The sequence below is a fragment of the Solanum pennellii genome, chromosome 12 (genome assembly GCF_001406875.1).
Source record: "Solanum pennellii chromosome 12, SPENNV200".
NCBI lineage: Eukaryota > Viridiplantae > Streptophyta > Magnoliopsida > Solanales > Solanaceae > Solanum > Solanum pennellii.
Genome location: NC_028648.1, coordinates 4,536,376 through 4,553,760, shown reverse-complemented (window position 1 = coordinate 4,553,760; position 17,385 = coordinate 4,536,376). Strand labels below are relative to the sequence as shown.

The following is a 17,385-nucleotide window of genomic DNA, read 5'->3' as shown; positions in this document are numbered from 1 at the left end:
TCAATTAAAAAAAAACAAATTCATGTGTATTATACTTAAAAACAAAGAAGTAAGTGTTAAACCATGTGATTACACATAAATACAAACTAAACTCATGTACTATACATGACCTAAATATTTTATTTTTTAATTCGATAAAAACCATGATAACTAAAAATGATCCCGAGAAAAAATCATTCACACGAGGGTAAGCAAGTAAATTTTTTTTAAAAAAACAAAAAACAAAAAAAGTATCATGTCATCCCATGTTTTCCCAAACATGTTACGTGGCAAAAATGTCAGAAAACCTCTTTGGTAATAACAATAGACTTCGACACGACAAGCGCGTGTTAACAACATTATAAAAGAGAAAGTATACTGTACGTACACAACCCAAGCGAGTACACTTTTAGATCCGACCCGAAAAAACACTCTCTCTCTCTCTCTCTACAGGTGATTGTCTCTCTCTCTCTCTCTTCTGCTATGGTTTGTCCCCAATTTTCTTAACCCTAATTTTATTCTTCCCCAATTTTTTTAATTTTTTAATTTTTACTTTTTTTATGTTTTTACTATTTTATTATTTTTTGGAAAAACCCTAGTGCCGTACCGGCTTTGATTTACCTGAAAATTGATTTTTTTTTTGATCTGTATGAGCTAGGGTTTCGGAATATTGATGTTATGATTCATGGGGTTCTGAGGAACCCTAGTTTTTTTGTTTGCTTTTTAATGGTTGAAGATGTTGTTATGGTGATTTGGGTGGATTTTTTTCAGGTTTGTGGTGTTATTTGGTTTGATTTCATGTATGGCTTCATATGCCGACGATTTGAAATCTAGAGAAAGGTTAAGGTGGGGAAGCCCTATCAAAGTTTATACCCGGAAACGTAGAAGGATCCAGAAGAAGGATGACTCGATTCCGATTTCCGCCGCGCCGGATGTGAGCAGCAATGATGCGAATGGTTATGTTGTACAGGCTGGCGAATCGGAATCTGCGGAGAAATCGGAACGGTTGCAGGACCGTCAGGAGGTGGAAGAACCTCAACTGAAAGCGTGTGATTTGGAATTGGAAGATGGGAGGGATAGGAATCAGGATCAGGATCAGGTAGAATTGATAAATGGTGGACAAGGGCAGGAAGATACCCTTGGATCACAGGGAGATGTAGATGGTAGAGATGTGGGTAAGGTTGGTGGTAGCCCAATTGTGGAGGCTAATAATTGTGGGGATGTTAGGGGTGAAGAGGCTGCTAGGGAGACTTATGCAGATGGATTAACTAGAGACCATGCTGAGCTGGATTCAACAGTTAAACCTGTAATTTCTAGGTTTCGAGATAGAATTAGGATTAATATAGGGGGATTGACATCAAGAGCGGAGATTAAAGGTATTAGGAGGGACTTAGCGGGTGAACTTGATCAGGTTAGGAGTTTAGTTACAGAGCTTGAAGCTAAGCAGATTCAGCTGACCGCACATGATACAAATACTAATGGTGGTTTTAATTATGTTGGTAGGATACCCTCTGTTCCTAGTGGTGCTGTTAATTCTTATAGTCAACCACGATATATCGATAATGGTGTGATGAATAGTAGGGCTTTAGTGCGAGCTAATTCAGAGAAGGATTTGGTGGGGCACCCTGGATCGAGACCATTCCAGCGACCAAGGGTTGCAGTTGTAGAAAACAATAATGTAGCTGCTGAATCTGTGGAGAAGGAGAAGAGGACCCCGAAGGCCAATCAGTACTACACTAATTCCGAATTCTTACTTGCGAAGGATAGATTGCCTCCGGAAAGCAATAAGAAATTCAAGCCAAATGGTGCTGGGAGGAAACACAATGGTGAGTTGGAGCAGGGGTATCCATTTGGTGTTGGCTTTGGGTTTGATAAACATAGGAATCAGGTGTTTAAGAGATGCACCACCCTGCTTCAGAGGTTAATGAAGCACAAGCATGGGTGGGTGTTTAATGAGCCAGTGAATGTGGAGCGTCTGGGGCTGCATGATTATCATGCTATCATCAAGCATCCTATGGATTTGGGCACTATCAAAGCTAGGCTATCTCAAAATTGGTACAAGTCTCCCAGGGAGTTTGCTGAGGATGTGAGACTTGTCTTTCATAATGCCATGACTTATAATCCCAAAGGACATGATGTTCATCTTATGTCGGAACAGTTGTTAAAGATTTTTGAAGACAGGTGGGCAGTTATAGAGGCCGAGTTTAATCCGGATTGGAGGTATCAGATGTATCATGATGCAGGTTTGCCTGCCCCCACTTCAAGAAAGGTCCCTCAGCCTTCTCCCTTTGCCCGTGCTTCTGTAACTTCTCATCCACCTGCTTCTCAAGCAAGGGCTTTGGAAAGGTCTGAGTCAATGACCGAACCAGCTGATTTCAGGCTCAAGCCATCACGCGTTGCTCATGTCGGTAGGGTACCAGTTCCTAAGAAACCTAAAGCAAATGATCCCAATAAAAGGGATATGACCTATGAAGAAAAACAGAGACTCAGCACACATCTCCAGAGCTTACCTTTAGAAAAGCTTGATGCGGTTGTTCAGATTATTAAGAAAAGGAACTCAACATTTTATCAAAATGGTGATGAGATTGAAGTAGATATAGACAGTGTTGATGTGGAAAGCCTCTGGGAGCTTGAAAGGTTTGTGACCAATTACAAAAAGAACTTAAGCAAGCAGAAGAGAAAGACTGAACTTGCTCAGCAAGCCAGACGAACTGCAAGGACTGCCCCAGTCATGGTGAGCTTCGATCTAGATATTCCTCTCTCTTTTCCTTCTCCAACCTCGTTTTACATTTTTGTCTGGTAGGGATTTCTTAATTTGTGGCATTTCTTTACAGAATTATGCTCCGATGGTTGCTGGTGCACTGAACAGTAATACTGGTAAGCCTCTTATACATGTGACTATTTTCCCAGATTGGTTTCAAGGTTCATGCTTTAGGTTGAAAATACTCATAGAACATGGTTCTTTATTTTTTTTTACATGACTAGCTAAAAATAACGCCAGTGTTCTTGCTACATATGCAGAAGCGGGAAGACAGATGGATAATGCAAGTAGGTCTAGTAGTTCAAGCAGTTCCAGCAGCGATTCGGGTTCATCCTCAAGTGGTAATACTGATTATCTTTTGCATGTTTCATCTTCAACTGCACCATAATTGTCGCATGTTCAATTTTATTGATTTATCAGCCAGTTGTTCACTTTACGTGTCTGATATTTTTTGCTCTATCTTTTCAGATTCCGATAGCGATAGTTCCTCTGGATCCGGATCAGAGGGGGGGCATTGATGCGAAAGGCCGCTTAGCGCAGGTGAGTCAGTTAGCTAACTTTTTTCTTATTTCTTGCAGACTTGCACCTTGTTTGTGATTGTTTTGGCTCTTGCAAAATTTTCTTGCGCATGTTGTTGATTAAATTATTCAAGGTTGACATATGGTAGTTTGGGTGGGGGGAGGAACTTGATTTGATGGTGTATGCAACTCTAGTCCTTAAATAAGATTGTTTAAGATTGTTGTGGACTAAATAGTTTAAAAGCTACCTTATTTAACGTATCTTATTACTTGTTATCTGTATAATTAAAAAAATGACCTGTGGAATAAATAATAAAGAAAAAGTCACAAGTTCCTGAAAATGATTAATGTTGATCCTATTTAACACAAAATATTTTCATACCATATAAGTGAGCACATTAATGGCATCACCAAATTATCTAAAAAATTGGAAAATTTTGTGATTGCCTTGTTTGTCAATATTTGGTAAGTACCCCTTTTGTGTAGTACTCCTTAAATATTGAATATTAAATCTAGTGTCCACATTATTTGATTTTTCAATATTCTACTTATGCTTAGGTTAGCTTTGAATTCGCCTGGATTATCAATCAGCCCATTGAAGGATTATTTACTATTTGTTTGAAAACATTCGAAATGATAATAAGATATGGCTAAGTCGTTCTTTTTTCTGGGTAAAAATGATTTTTCGCATCCAAATAGTGTGTGAGATACTGGTGAAGGGGGGGGGGGGATGAATTAAGGTCATTAATAGCGTGTGTGCCTTAGTCATTCTCGACTGCTTTTTTGGGGTCAAGTGCTATATGCATGCATCTTTGTTGTTATTTATTGTTTTATCCCATTATGGAATTTTCTCTTTTAACAATGTTTATGATGTTTCTTCTTATAGATTCAGGAGAAGTTCTAAATTTTTTTGTCTATCTTACTGTTTTACAGGATGTCTTTAGCTGTGTAATCATCTTAAGGTTCCAAGATGAAGGGGTGCCCTTGTGGTTGAAGGATCAAGAATCATCAAAGTGCTTTATCTCGCTGATTATGAAAAAGAGTCAGACATCTCATTCTTAACATTATTTATGATGTTATTTCTATACAAGTGTTATTGGTTATGGTAGTCGTCATGTGAGAGATGTAGCACCTGTAAATTGCTCATCCAGTTTTGCTTATACATGTGCTGGGATTTTCAGTCATAGCGTTGTTCACAGTTAGAGAAGCAGGTAGGTTTGCTTTGTGCGATGTCGTGCAGCTGGACTTGTAGAAACCAAGTATGATGGTAGGAATGCATACTGTAAAAATTATCAGGGATCTTAAGTGGAAATGATAATGGGGGTGTGTACATATTAACCCATTCATCTTCCGGGCGACTTTTTACAAAGAATTTATATGTATTTTCCCCTGAAGTAGTAGACACAACCATGTCCATCCTCTTGTATGTCCAAAAATGCTACTCTGTATGTTGCTCTTTTGACTTGGAATTAATAGAATGAATCCTGAGGGATCTTGGTTGATTTTTCTGAGTTGTGTATATGATTTCTTGTTATGGTCTGAAAGTAGTTGACAAAGAGTAGTTGTGGTATTTGATTGCCTATTTATTATGGCTTAAAGTTTTGTCATATGATTTTTACTGCAATTTTAGACTAAAGTAATAACTGCATCATGCAGGAGATGAACTTTCTCTTATTCAAATCCTGCATGAGACTTTCATCTCAATTTTTTAATGGCATGGTTGGGGCAATATTGAGGAAAGTTGGACGTGATTTTTCATTTAGACATCTTAATTAGGTCACGTATCTATTGAATGGTTGGCGTAGGGTTTAACTATATCATTTTGACATTTTTTAACGAATTGCATAATCGTTGTTTTTTGTTTTCCAAAAGCCGTGACCTTTTTTTTCAGATCAAGTGTTTTTTTTTTCGAGAATAGTATTTTCAAATCAATATTTTAAATATTCTTTGAATTCTAACATTAAAAATTCAGTATTCACTGTATTCATGATCAAATTAATATTAACAAATATTGAAGCTCAATATTTACAACACTAATTAAAAGAAACTGATTTCCAATATCCTTTTTTGTTTGTTTGATTGTTTAATAAAATGTTAAAGCCACATGCCACCTAACGAGTCTTTACCTGCTAACTGTGCCATAAAAATAAACTCAATGGAAGTATCGTGGCTAAAGCTTATTCACATCGGGTGTATGTATTAACTCAATGTATGCATGTCATGTGTTTAAATTTACAGTTTATTTTATTTAATTTTAATTAATCAACATGTGTTTTACTTCATTAAATGACGTATAATAGAAATTGTATTAATTTGATATAAACACCTGGTGCGGTAAATAATATATACTCCTTACGTCTCAATTTACAAAAAACACACTTTCCTTTTTAGTATGTCAAAACTAATAATATTATCTTTCTATAATTAGGCCTACATGCAAAACCCTAAGAACTCGTTTGACGTGAGGTATAAGATATCATTCTGGCCATCATTTACTTACGAATCCTTATGACCTTAAAATTTAGCTAGCTCGTAGATTTTCAAAATTTTCGATAAAGTTTCCTTTATTTCTAGGCTTGTCATATTTTTAACCTATTAGCGAATCACAAGTATATAATATATAACCTCACATTGCTCTACCAATCACAACCCTATGAATACATCTCAGGAAGAATATCAAAATTATCGGTTTTACTTCTATTTATTAGTTAAGTTTATTGTTCGTATATTATCCGACTATTTTAAACAACATCAATCACTAATAAGGTGAAAAACTCGAGTTAATTGTTGAAAATTTGATTTTTATTAACTTCATAAAATTCTAGAGAAATTCTGTCAAACTAAGGGGGCGTTTGGTAGGCTGTATTAAAAGAAATAATCCATGTATTAGATGTGGTATAATTTAATACTGTGTTTGGTAGGAATGTGAGCCTATATATAACTAATCCATGGATTAGTTAATACATCCTACATGGTATTATGTGATGTATTACTAATACCTTCCATTTGGAGGTATTAACTCTAATACCATGGGACTATTCTAGGTAAAGACAAAAATACCCCTCAAATCCTTTTAATATTTTATTTATTTTTTTGATATTATATTTTATATTTTATATTTTATATTTATACTAATAAAGTTATTTAATTAGCTTACAAATTTTATTATTTAGATATAATTTTTTGTTTCTAAAATATGAATTACTTAATCTATTTATTATTAATATAAAATATTATAATTCGACTAATATGTTAATGTTGATGTATGAATTTAAGAACAATTCATAAGTAAAATATTGTCTCTTAATGAAAGTTCATTAAACATTACACAAGTAGTCTAAAACAAGAGTGTGTGTATATATATATACGCACACATCTCGAGTATAAAAATAGTTTAATTTATTTTTCTATATTTATTTTATTTTATGATAAAGAGTTTTTTAAAATTTATTGATACAAAACAAAGTACAATAAATTTTCTCTATAATCATTATAGTTGTGTGACCTTTTGAGTTTATTAGATGACAATTATTTACTCTCAAATAATTTAAGTGAGAAAATAGTGAACATGACAATAAAAATTTTATTCTCCTAACTAGTTAAAAATGTTATAAAAAATAATATTCTCCGTTAATTATCTACTTTGACTCATTAATCCCTGCATTACTAATTCCTGCATTACTAATCCCTGCATTGCTAATCCCTGCATTACTAATTCCTGCATTATTCATTTTTGTACCAAACGACCCCTAAGTGAGAGACCTAAATTCAAACAAAAATTATTTTTATTAGAGGTGTGTAGGTGTTAGCCTTAAAAAAAGCACATATCCTCGTAACAAATAAAGAATTTTATTACAATAATATAATTATCGTTATATTATATTTAACAATAACAATAAATATAAATAATACTTTAACAATTCTGAACGACAATATAAAAGGCAAATCTAAATGTCGATAAAAAGTACATATCTTTATAAAAAATAATAATTTAAAATTAGGTTTATCATATATGCATACGTGTAATGCATATATAAGAAAAAGCAGCCGTCATTAAGTAAAAGGCCAGCTTGCATCAATTTTGCTAGTTGGCTTATTAGATAAGTTAATTCTCAAATAATATAAATGTGATAAAATTGGTAAAACTGTTGAAAGTTTGAATTTATAGTGGAAAAGAAAAGTTCAAAAAGAGATGAATTCATACACATATTTAAGATTTGAACATTTCATTAGTGGTTTCAAAATACTTTATCATGTTTCATAAAGTTAGAGTTTGATAATACAAATAATTTGATATTTAATTAATTACATGGAAGGTATCATAAATTGCAATTCTCTGATAAAATATATTTTAAAATATCATGATAAGATATAAGTATTTTATTGGACAATAATCGAAATCTCAAAAACACATTTTAACTAAACTAAAGTTCTATTACTCTATCTCAATTTTTTTTTGTAAATTTATATATATTTTGACTTATGTACGAGTAGAACGCTCTGTAACCTGACATAGTTGAGGCGCGTAAGAGCCGTTTAAATGTCACGTAAGTCGAAAAGATACATAAATTATAAAATATAAGTTCGAAGACAATAGAATCTTAGTTTAATAAAAATATGTCTAATCTAAGAATAATTATACCTTATCCCTAAAATATTAATCAATGTTCATATCATTTGAAGTTTCCAAAAAAAAAAGGTGATAAATAGAATTATTGTAAACATCGTCTAGAAGCCAAGTAAACATGTTGACATCCTCTTTATATATATGCCTCACTAACTAATTAACTAACCTAGTTACGTTTAATTATATATAATCCTCATTAATTAGAGCTTAGAAGCTTAATTAATTAATGAATCATTATATAATGTAGGGCCACTAATTACACAATCACGTATGATATTACATCACCACGAATATAAAGATCCACTGGTGTAGTACTGTCTGCGCAAATGACAAAATGGCAAGTTGGATAAGATTGATATAAACCGATCGAAAACGAGTTAAATAAAAGTGAATAAATATTCGACTTGCTTATATTCATATTATTCATGTCTTTTTCAATAATTAGGTGATATACAGGCGAAAAGGTCAAAATAACACTCCTATAAAGCAAGAACTCATGAAATTATTAAGCATACAAATAAATATTGATAATATAGATATATAATTATTCATTTAAATATTTACTTTTTAGTGAATAATATAGATTAAGGAAAAAAATCTGAAATGTATCTGAATTTTGATTGAAATTACGGTAATAATATCGAACTTAGGAAAGGACCTTTTACCTTTTATATTATTTAATAGTGTATTTTAAAGGTACATATGTGTTCACGTGGACATCATAAATATTGCATCATTATAAGTAATAACGTGTCAATGTGGATATATATATATATATTTATACTATTAAATATTGCAGGGGGTTAAATGTCCTCCATAAAATCTGATAATTAATATTATAACAACAATTTCGATCAAAATTAAAATATTTTTCCTTAGGTTATATATATCCATTTTCATATTTATTTTTAAAGAATCGATTATCCAACTCATATCTAATGAATCAGTTTAAATAGTTACTCATTTTTAGAATCATTTTGCTAGGCTGCAATACCAAAAAGGTGCATTAAAAAAATACAGGCTGACCACTTCAATAGCTAGTTTGTGGTCAAATGGCCTAAAAAGTAAAATACAAAAAAAAGTTTGTTTTAATCAAGTTATCAAATCACTATTAAACTTTTATTTCACATTTTTAGCACTTATCTTATTTGATAGTGACCCCATCCCCTTGTCAATAATATTATATACTATGATGAATGTTAGTAATATTTAGGACTATAAATAGTTCAATAATCACAATACAATATAACTCTCTTTCATTTCATTTCATGCAAAACTTAGATACATATATCATTAATTATTCAAGAATTAATGGCTAGTATTACTTCTAGGTTTTTGTTATGTTTCATTATTATTATTTTGCTTTCATATTGTAAAATATTAGAAAGTCGTCCTCTTGAGACATTGTTACCAAGGAAGAGGAGTACACTTATGGAGACTGCTCAAGAAATTTTAAGTGAAAGATTATTACAAAGAAAAGATGCATTCAAGTATCATATCAACCGGCTTAGTCCCGGCGGACCTGATCCTCGACATCACTAGAGCATGAACTGATTCAGAATTTCAAGATGATGGATGTATTATTTAAATTTATCAGGTTCGACTTATAGGTTCTTTAAGTTTAACTCATTACACTTTTGATCAAATTATACATTCAAAGATTTATTTTCGAAATTTTAAGGATTTTCCTACATATGTAAATGTACTTGTGTTGAAAATATTTGGATAAGTTGAACTCATTGAATAACATATACAAGATTTAATAATTATAATAGGTAAATTTATTCGTCTGAAATATGATTGTAACTTCACCAATAATTCTGATTTTGCTTTACTTTCTTAAATTCCTAAGCATTGACTCGTAAATGAAAAAATATGCGTTAAAAAATGACAAGAGTACACGCAATGCTTCCGCAACTCATTAAGGAGGTCCTCATAAAGTTCTTTTCATAAAATATTTTGGGTGCTCCAAGGCGCCAGATCCATTAATACACACGTAAAATCAAGAAAGTCGACTAATTGTTAAAAGTTGGCTTGTAAAGGCGAAAATATGTCTTGTAAAATGGTGGGACTATACGAAATGCTTCCCCCAACTCATTATTGAGTCCTCAAAAGTTTTTTCAGAAAATATTTTGGGTGCTCTAAGACGCCAAATCCATGGGCTAATACACACGAAAACCAAGAAAATCAGTAATTCCTAATAGTTGGCTCGTAATGCAAAAATATGCATTAAAATGGCGGGATAATACATAATGCTTCCCTAACTCATTACAAAGGTCCTAATAAAGTTTTTTTTCCAGAAATTCTTTTTACGTGCTCCGAGGCGCTAGATCCATGGGCTAATTCAGATTGACAGTTTAGGCTTCAGATGGAATTTAAGGAGAAATTCAATAAGATAGAGCTTCCTCTGAAATAAACCTACTTATTTGATTGATGTTCAATTCCCACAACTCCTAAGCTAAGTAAGGGGCGAATATGGATACGAGCGCATGCTGTGATAGCCGCAGCCAGCTGGACAACTGATATTATTGGAGGGTTCCACTTAGTATATGGACCCCACTCTGTATTGGTTTTATAAGTAACTATATAGAACTCATGAGTAAACATCTCAGCATCGATAAAACTAGCTAAACACACACAAAAAAAAAAGTCCGCTAATCCTAAAAGTTGTCTCGTAAATGCAAAAATATTTCTTAAAAAATGGTGAGACAGTACATAATGATTCCCTTACTCATTACGGAGGTCCTCATAAAGTTTTTTCAAAAAAAATATTTGGGTGCTCCAAGGCGTCAAATCCATGGGCTTATTCTTAAAAGTTATCTCGTAAATACGAAATATGCCATAAAAATGGTGGGATTATACAGAATGTTTCTGAAAAACTTAATGAAGACGTCCATAATGAATTGGAAAACCTTCACGTATACTCATACCATTTTAACACCCATTTCCGCATTTACAAGCCCTTTTTAGGAATCGCCAAAATTTTTCAATTTTTCTTGTGTATTAGCCCATAATCTGGCGCCCGATTCAGCCAAAACTTTTTTTTGAAAAAGAACTTTATAATGAATTGGGGAACCTTCACATATATTCACACAATTTGTTTCATGCCTATTCCCGCATTTACCTGCAAGCCTTTTTTTAATAGTCACCCAAATTCCCTAACTTTTCATGTGTATTAGCCCATGGATCTAGCGCCCTGAGCACCCAATATATTTTTCTCAAAAAACTTTGTAAGGACCTCCATAATGAGTCGGGAACTTTCAAGTGTAGTCATACCTTTTTTTTCATGCACATTCTCGCATTAGCCCATGAATCTGGCGACCAGAGCACCCAATTTTTTTTCTTAAAAAAAACTTATGAGGACCTCCGTGATGAGTTGGATAACCTTCACGTATACTCACATCATTTTTCATGCTTATTCCGGCATTTACTAACCCTTATTTAAGAATTACCCAAATTTTCCGATTTTTCATGTGTATTAGCTCATGAATCTGGTGCCCAAAGCACAAAAAAAAAATTCTGAAAATTTTAATGAGGACCTACATAATGAGTTGGGAATCATCATGAATACTCACACCATTTTTAACGCCCATTTTCACATTTTCTAACCCTTATTTGGGAATCGCCCAAATTCTCAAATTTTTCGTGTGTATTAGCCCATGGATCTAGAGCCTGGATCATCCAAAATAATTATATCAAAAAAATTACGAGGGCCTTCATAATGAGTTAGTTAACCTTAACGTATACTCACACCATTTTTTTCACGTTCATTCTTGCATTTATAAGCCCTTTTTTTAGAATTGCTCAAATTTCTCAATTTTTTTTTTGTATAGCCCATGCATCTACCCCAGAACACCCAAAATTTTTTTCTCAACAAACTTTACGAGGACCTTCGTAATAAGTTGGAGAACCTTCACGCATACTCACACCATTTTTTATGTCCATTCTCGTATTTAGAAGCGCTTATTTTAAATTCGCCCAAATTCTCCAATTTTTCGTATGTATTAGACCAAAACCCAAATTTTTTTCGTATTCATGTATATTCGCACCATTTTTAATTTTCATTTTCGCTTTTACAAGCCCTTTTTTTGGAATCGCCCGAATTTCTGATTTTTAGTGTGTACTAATTAGCCCATGTATTTGACACCTGAATCATCCAAAAAGAATTTCTCAAAAAACTTTAAAAGGACATCTGTAATGAGTTGGGGAACCTTCACATATAGTCATATCATTTTTTTCATGCCTATTTCCGCATTTACAGCCCTTTTTAATAATCGCCTAAATTTTCCTCTTTTTTTTTGGGATGTATTAATCCATGGATTTGACGCTCAAAAAGCACCCAAAAAAATTTCTAAAAAACTTTATGAGGGCTTTCGTAATGAGTTGGATAACATTCACGTATACTCACACAATTTTTTTCATGCCCATTCTTGCATTTAGTAGCCATTTTTTAAGAATCACTCAGATTTCCTAATTTTTCATGTGTATTAGTCCATTGATCTGGAGCCTAGAGCACCGAGATGTTTTTCTCAAAAACATTATGAGGACCTCCGTAATATGTTGGGGAACCTTCATGTATACTCACACCATTTTTAACGCCCATTTTCGTATAAACAAGCTCTTTTTTAGGAATTGCTCGAATTCCCCAATTTTTTGTGTCTATTAGTCCATTCATCTGGCGCCACGATCATTTTAAAAGAATTTCTCAAAAACTTTATAAAGACCCCCGTAATGAGTTGGGTAACCTTCATATGTACTCACACTATTTTTCACGTCTATTCCCACATTTACAAGCCTTTTTTTAAATTTCTCAATTTTTCTTGTGTATTAGCCAATGCATCTGACGGCGAAGCACCCAAACTTTTTTCTCAAAAATTTTTATGATAACCTCTGTAATGAATTGGGGAACCTTCACGTATACTCACACAATTTTTAACTCACATTTTCACACTTACAAGCATTTTTTGAGGAATTGTCCAAATTTCCTAATTTTTTATGTATATTAGCCACTAGATTTGGTGTCAGAAGCACTCAAAATAAATTACTAAAAAAACCTTATTGTACCTCTGTAATGATTTGGAAAACCTTCACATATACTCACACTATTTCTAACGCTCATTTTCACATTTACAAGCCATTTTTAGAAGTCGCCCAAATATCTCAATTTTTCATGTGTATTAGCCCATGGATCTGGCACGTGGATCATCCAAAAAAAATTCTCAAATAACTTTATACGGACGATTGTAATGAGTTGGAGAATCTTTACGTATACACACACTTTGTTCATGCTCATTCTCACATTTACAAGCCCTTTTTTTAAGAATCACCTAAATTTTTTGATTTTTCGTGTGTATTATCCCATGAATCTAGCGCATGTACCACCCAAAAGCTATTTTTCGTAAAAAAATTTATGATAACCTCCGTAATAAGTTGGAAAACCATCACGTATAGTCATACAATTTTTTAACGTCCATTCCCGAATTTACAAGCCCTTTTCTTAAGAATCATTCAAATTCTCTGATTTTTCGTGTGTATTAGCTCTTGGATCTGGTGCTCGTAATACCTAATAAAATTTCTCTAAAAATTAATTAGGACCCCCGTAATGAATTGTGAAACCTTCACGTATAGTCACACAATTTTTTCAAGCGCATTACCACATTTACAAGCAATTTTGTAAGAATCCCCAAAATTTTATGATTTTTCGTGTGTTAATGCCCATTGATCTGGCGCCCAGAGTACCCTATTTTTTCTCAAAAAATATTATAATGACCTTAGTAATGAGTCGGAGAACCTTCACATATACTCACACCATTTTTAACGCTCATTTCTGCATTTACAAGCCCTTTTTCGAAATCATCCAAATTTCCTCATTTCGTTTATATTATCCCATGGATTTGACACCCAAATCATCCCAAAAAAATTTCAAAATCTTTATAGGATCTCCGTAATGAGTTGGAGAACCTTCACGTCTAGTCACATTATTTTATCACACTTATTTTCGCATTTAGAAACTCTTTTTACATAATCGCCCAAATTTTGCTAATTTTTCGTGTGTATTAGCCCATTGATCTTGTCCCCCCGATCATCCAAAATGATTGTATAAAAAAACTTCATCAGTACCTCCATAAAGAGTTAGGTAGCCTTTACATATATTCACACTTTTTTTTACGTCTATTTCCGCATTTACAAGCTTTTTTTATGGATCACCTAAATTTTCGATTTTTGTATGAATTACCCATAAATGGCGCCCAGAGCATCCAAAATTTTTTCTCAAAAAACTTTATTAGGACCTAAGTAATGAGTTGTAAAACCTTCACTTACAGTCACCATTTTTTCACGCCCTTTCCCACATTTACAAGCATTTTTTTAAAATCGCTCAAATTCTCCAAATTTTTTTGTGTGTATTAGCTATGGATCAGGGCTCAGGGAATCCAAGTTTTTCTCAAAAAACTTTGTGAGGACCTCTATAATGAGTAGGGAAATCTTCACGTTACTCACACCATTTTTTAACGCTCATTGCCGCATTTACAAGCCCTTCTTTTCAGATCACCCGAATTTCCCAATTTTTTTGTATGTATTAGCCCATGATATTGACACCCAGATCATCCAAAAATAATATCTAAAAAACCTTATAAGGACCTCCGTAATGAGTTGGGAGCCTTCATATATAGTCACACTATTTTTAATGTGTATTTCCGTATTTACAAGCCTTTTTTGAGGAATCACCCAAAATTTTTCATTTTTTGTGTGTATTAGCCCATGGATCTGGCTCCTGAAGGACCTAACATTTTTTTTCTCAAAATTTTATGAGGACCTCCGTAACGAGTTGGGGAATATTCACGTATACTTGCACTTTTTTTCACGTCCATTCTCACATTTACAAGTACTTTTTGAGTGTATTAGCCATTGATCTGATGCCCAGAACACCTAATTTTTTTCTCAAAAATATTTATGAGGACCTCCAAGAGTTAGGGAACTTTCATGTATGCTCACACCATTTCTAATGCCCATTTCTGCATATACAAGCCCTTTTTTTGGAATCACCTAAATTTTCTGATTTTTTCATGTGTATTAGCCCATGTATTGACACTTAGATCATCCAAAAAACAATTCTCAAAAAACTTTATATGGACCTCTATAACGAGTTGGGGGACCTTCATGTACAGTTATACCATTTTTTCACGCTTACTTTCGTAATTACAAGCTTTTTTTAAATAATTGCGTAGATTTTCCTATTTTTTTTATGTGTATTAGCCCAATGACCTGGCGCCAAGAGCATCCAACGTTTTTCTCTAAAAAATTTATGAGGACCTCCATAATGATATGGATAACATTCATGTATACTCACGCCATTTTTTTTCACGCCCATTTCCGCATTTACATACCATTTTCTGAATCACTTAAATTCTTGATTGTTCGTGTGTACTAGCTCACGGAATTTGGCCCCCAAAATATCAAAAAAAATATTTTCTAAAAAATAATGAGGACCTCCGTAATGAGTTGGAGAACCTTCAAGTATATTACACATAATTTTTAACGCCCATTTTCGCGTTTACAAGCTCTTTTTTAGGAATCCCCCAAAATTTTCCAATTTTTCGTGTATTTTTCCACATATACATGATCATTCAAAAAAAATTCTCATAAATTATATGAAGACCCCTCTAATGAATTGGGTAAACTTCAAGTATATTTACACCACTTTTTCACACCCATTCTCGCATTTATAAGCCTTTTCTTTTTTTTAAAGAAGGGAAAAGGGTCTGATATACCCCTCAACTTTGTTATTTAGAGCTGATATACCCCTTGTTATGAAAGTGACTCATATATACCTATACTTATAAACAAATGGCTCACATATACCCTTTTCCTCTAACGGAAATGAAAAAATAATTTTAATCTTACTTTTTATTATTTTTTTCTAAAAAAATAATCCCATATGAATAAATTTAATCCTTGTCAAACATATTTTTTTTTTGATTTTATTTGTTTCAATGACTAATTTAAAATATTATTTTGATAATCAAATTTATTTATATTTCACTAATGTTCTTGTAAAACTTATTGAGATGTCCAAATTTTTTCTTCGAATACAAAAATCAAATTACAATATAGTCAAAAAAAAGTAGTTTAAATTTTTTTTCTTTAAACTAAGGAATGAAAGAAAAAAATAAAATAAGAATAAGAGGATCAAATAATTATAATAAAAGAATTAAAAAATAATTTATATATGAAAAAAATTAAAATATACCTTGAACTTTGATAGAAGAATCATATATACCCCAAAATAATTTTTAAAAAAAATTAGAAGTAATAAATATAATTTTTTTAAAAACTTCCGCTAAATTAATGAAGGGTATATGTGAGCCATTTTGTAACGGCAGGGGTATATGTGAGCCGTTTGTGTAACGGTAAGGGCATATATGAGCCACTTTCATAACGAGGGGTATATCAGCTCCAAATGACAAAGTTGAGGGGTATATCAGACCTTTTCCCTTTAAAGAATTATCTAAATTTATCTATTTTGTGTGTATTAGTCCATGTATTTGTCACCCAGAGCACCCAAATTTTTTTCTCAACAAACTTTATGAGGACCTCTATAATGAGTTGGGAAACTATCATGTATACTCAAACCTTTTTTTAACTCCCATTTCCATATTAACAAGTCAATTTTTAGGAATCACCCAAATTTTCTGATTTTTCGTGTGTATTAGTCAATGGATTTTGTGCCCGAAACACCCAAAATAAATTACTTAAGAACTTCATGGGACCTCCGTAATGAGTTGGGGAACCTTTAAGCATACTCATACCATTTTTAACGCTCATTTCCGCATTTACAAGCCTTTTTTTAGAAATCACCCAAATTTCTCAATTTTTCGTGTATATTAGCTCATGGATCTGGTGTCGAGATCATCCAAAAAAATTCTCAAAAAACTTTATAAGGACATCTGTAATGAGTTTGAGAACCTTCACATATAAACACACTTATTATCGCTTTTACAAGCTCCTTTTTTCAGAATCACCCAAATTTTCTTATTTTTTGATGTTAGCCTACGGATCTGGCGCCCAGAACACCTAAAAAAAATTTCTTAAAAAACTTTATGAGAACTTCTGTAATGAGTTGGGGAACCTTCACGTATACTTACACAATTTTATAATGCCCATTCCCGCATTACAAGCCCATTTTTTTAGAATCACCCAAATTTCTCAATTTTCTTGTGTATTAGCTCATGAATCTGGTGCCCGAAAAACCTAAAAGAAATCTCTCAAAATATTTATGAGGACCTCCGTAATTAGTTTGGGAACCTTCAGGTATTGTCACACCATATTTTTCGAACCTATTCCCACATTTACAAACCTTTTTTTAATTTTTTTCCAAATTTCACTTATTTTTGTGTATATTAGCTCATGAATTTGGCGCGAAGAACTCAAATTAATTTTCTCAAAAAGTATTACGTGGACCTCCGTAATGAGTTAAAGTATCTTCACGTATACTCACACTA

The 17,385-nt window shown here is 32.7% G+C and overlaps 1 protein-coding gene across 1 annotated transcript; it reads left to right on the top strand.

The window, feature by feature from the left end:
• Positions 1 to 305: 305 nt before the first annotated feature.
• Positions 306 to 4,769, top strand: LOC107007593 (transcription factor GTE3, chloroplastic-like). Its single transcript, XM_015206275.2, has 6 exons — positions 306 to 432; positions 751 to 2,713; positions 2,814 to 2,856; positions 3,001 to 3,081; positions 3,209 to 3,280; positions 4,192 to 4,769. The coding sequence occupies exons 2-5, from the start codon at positions 782 to 784 to the stop codon at positions 3,256 to 3,258; spliced, it is 2,106 nt and encodes a 701-aa protein (XP_015061761.1). The 5' UTR covers positions 306 to 432; positions 751 to 781; the 3' UTR covers positions 3,259 to 3,280; positions 4,192 to 4,769.
• The last annotated feature ends 12,616 nt before the right edge of the window (positions 4,770 to 17,385 follow it).

Bases quoted from the DNA above. Each gene is read 5' to 3' on its own strand.
- LOC107007593 (XM_015206275.2), top strand. From the start codon at position 782: ATGGCTTCATATGCCGACGATTTGAAATCTAGAGAAAGGTTAAGGTGG. The intron at 2,714-2,813 runs GTGAGCTTCGAT...ATTTCTTTACAG, and splicing joins CAAGGACTGCCCCAGTCATG to AATTATGCTCCGATGGTTGC. The intron at 2,857-3,000 runs GTAAGCCTCTTA...CTACATATGCAG, and splicing joins TGCACTGAACAGTAATACTG to AAGCGGGAAGACAGATGGAT.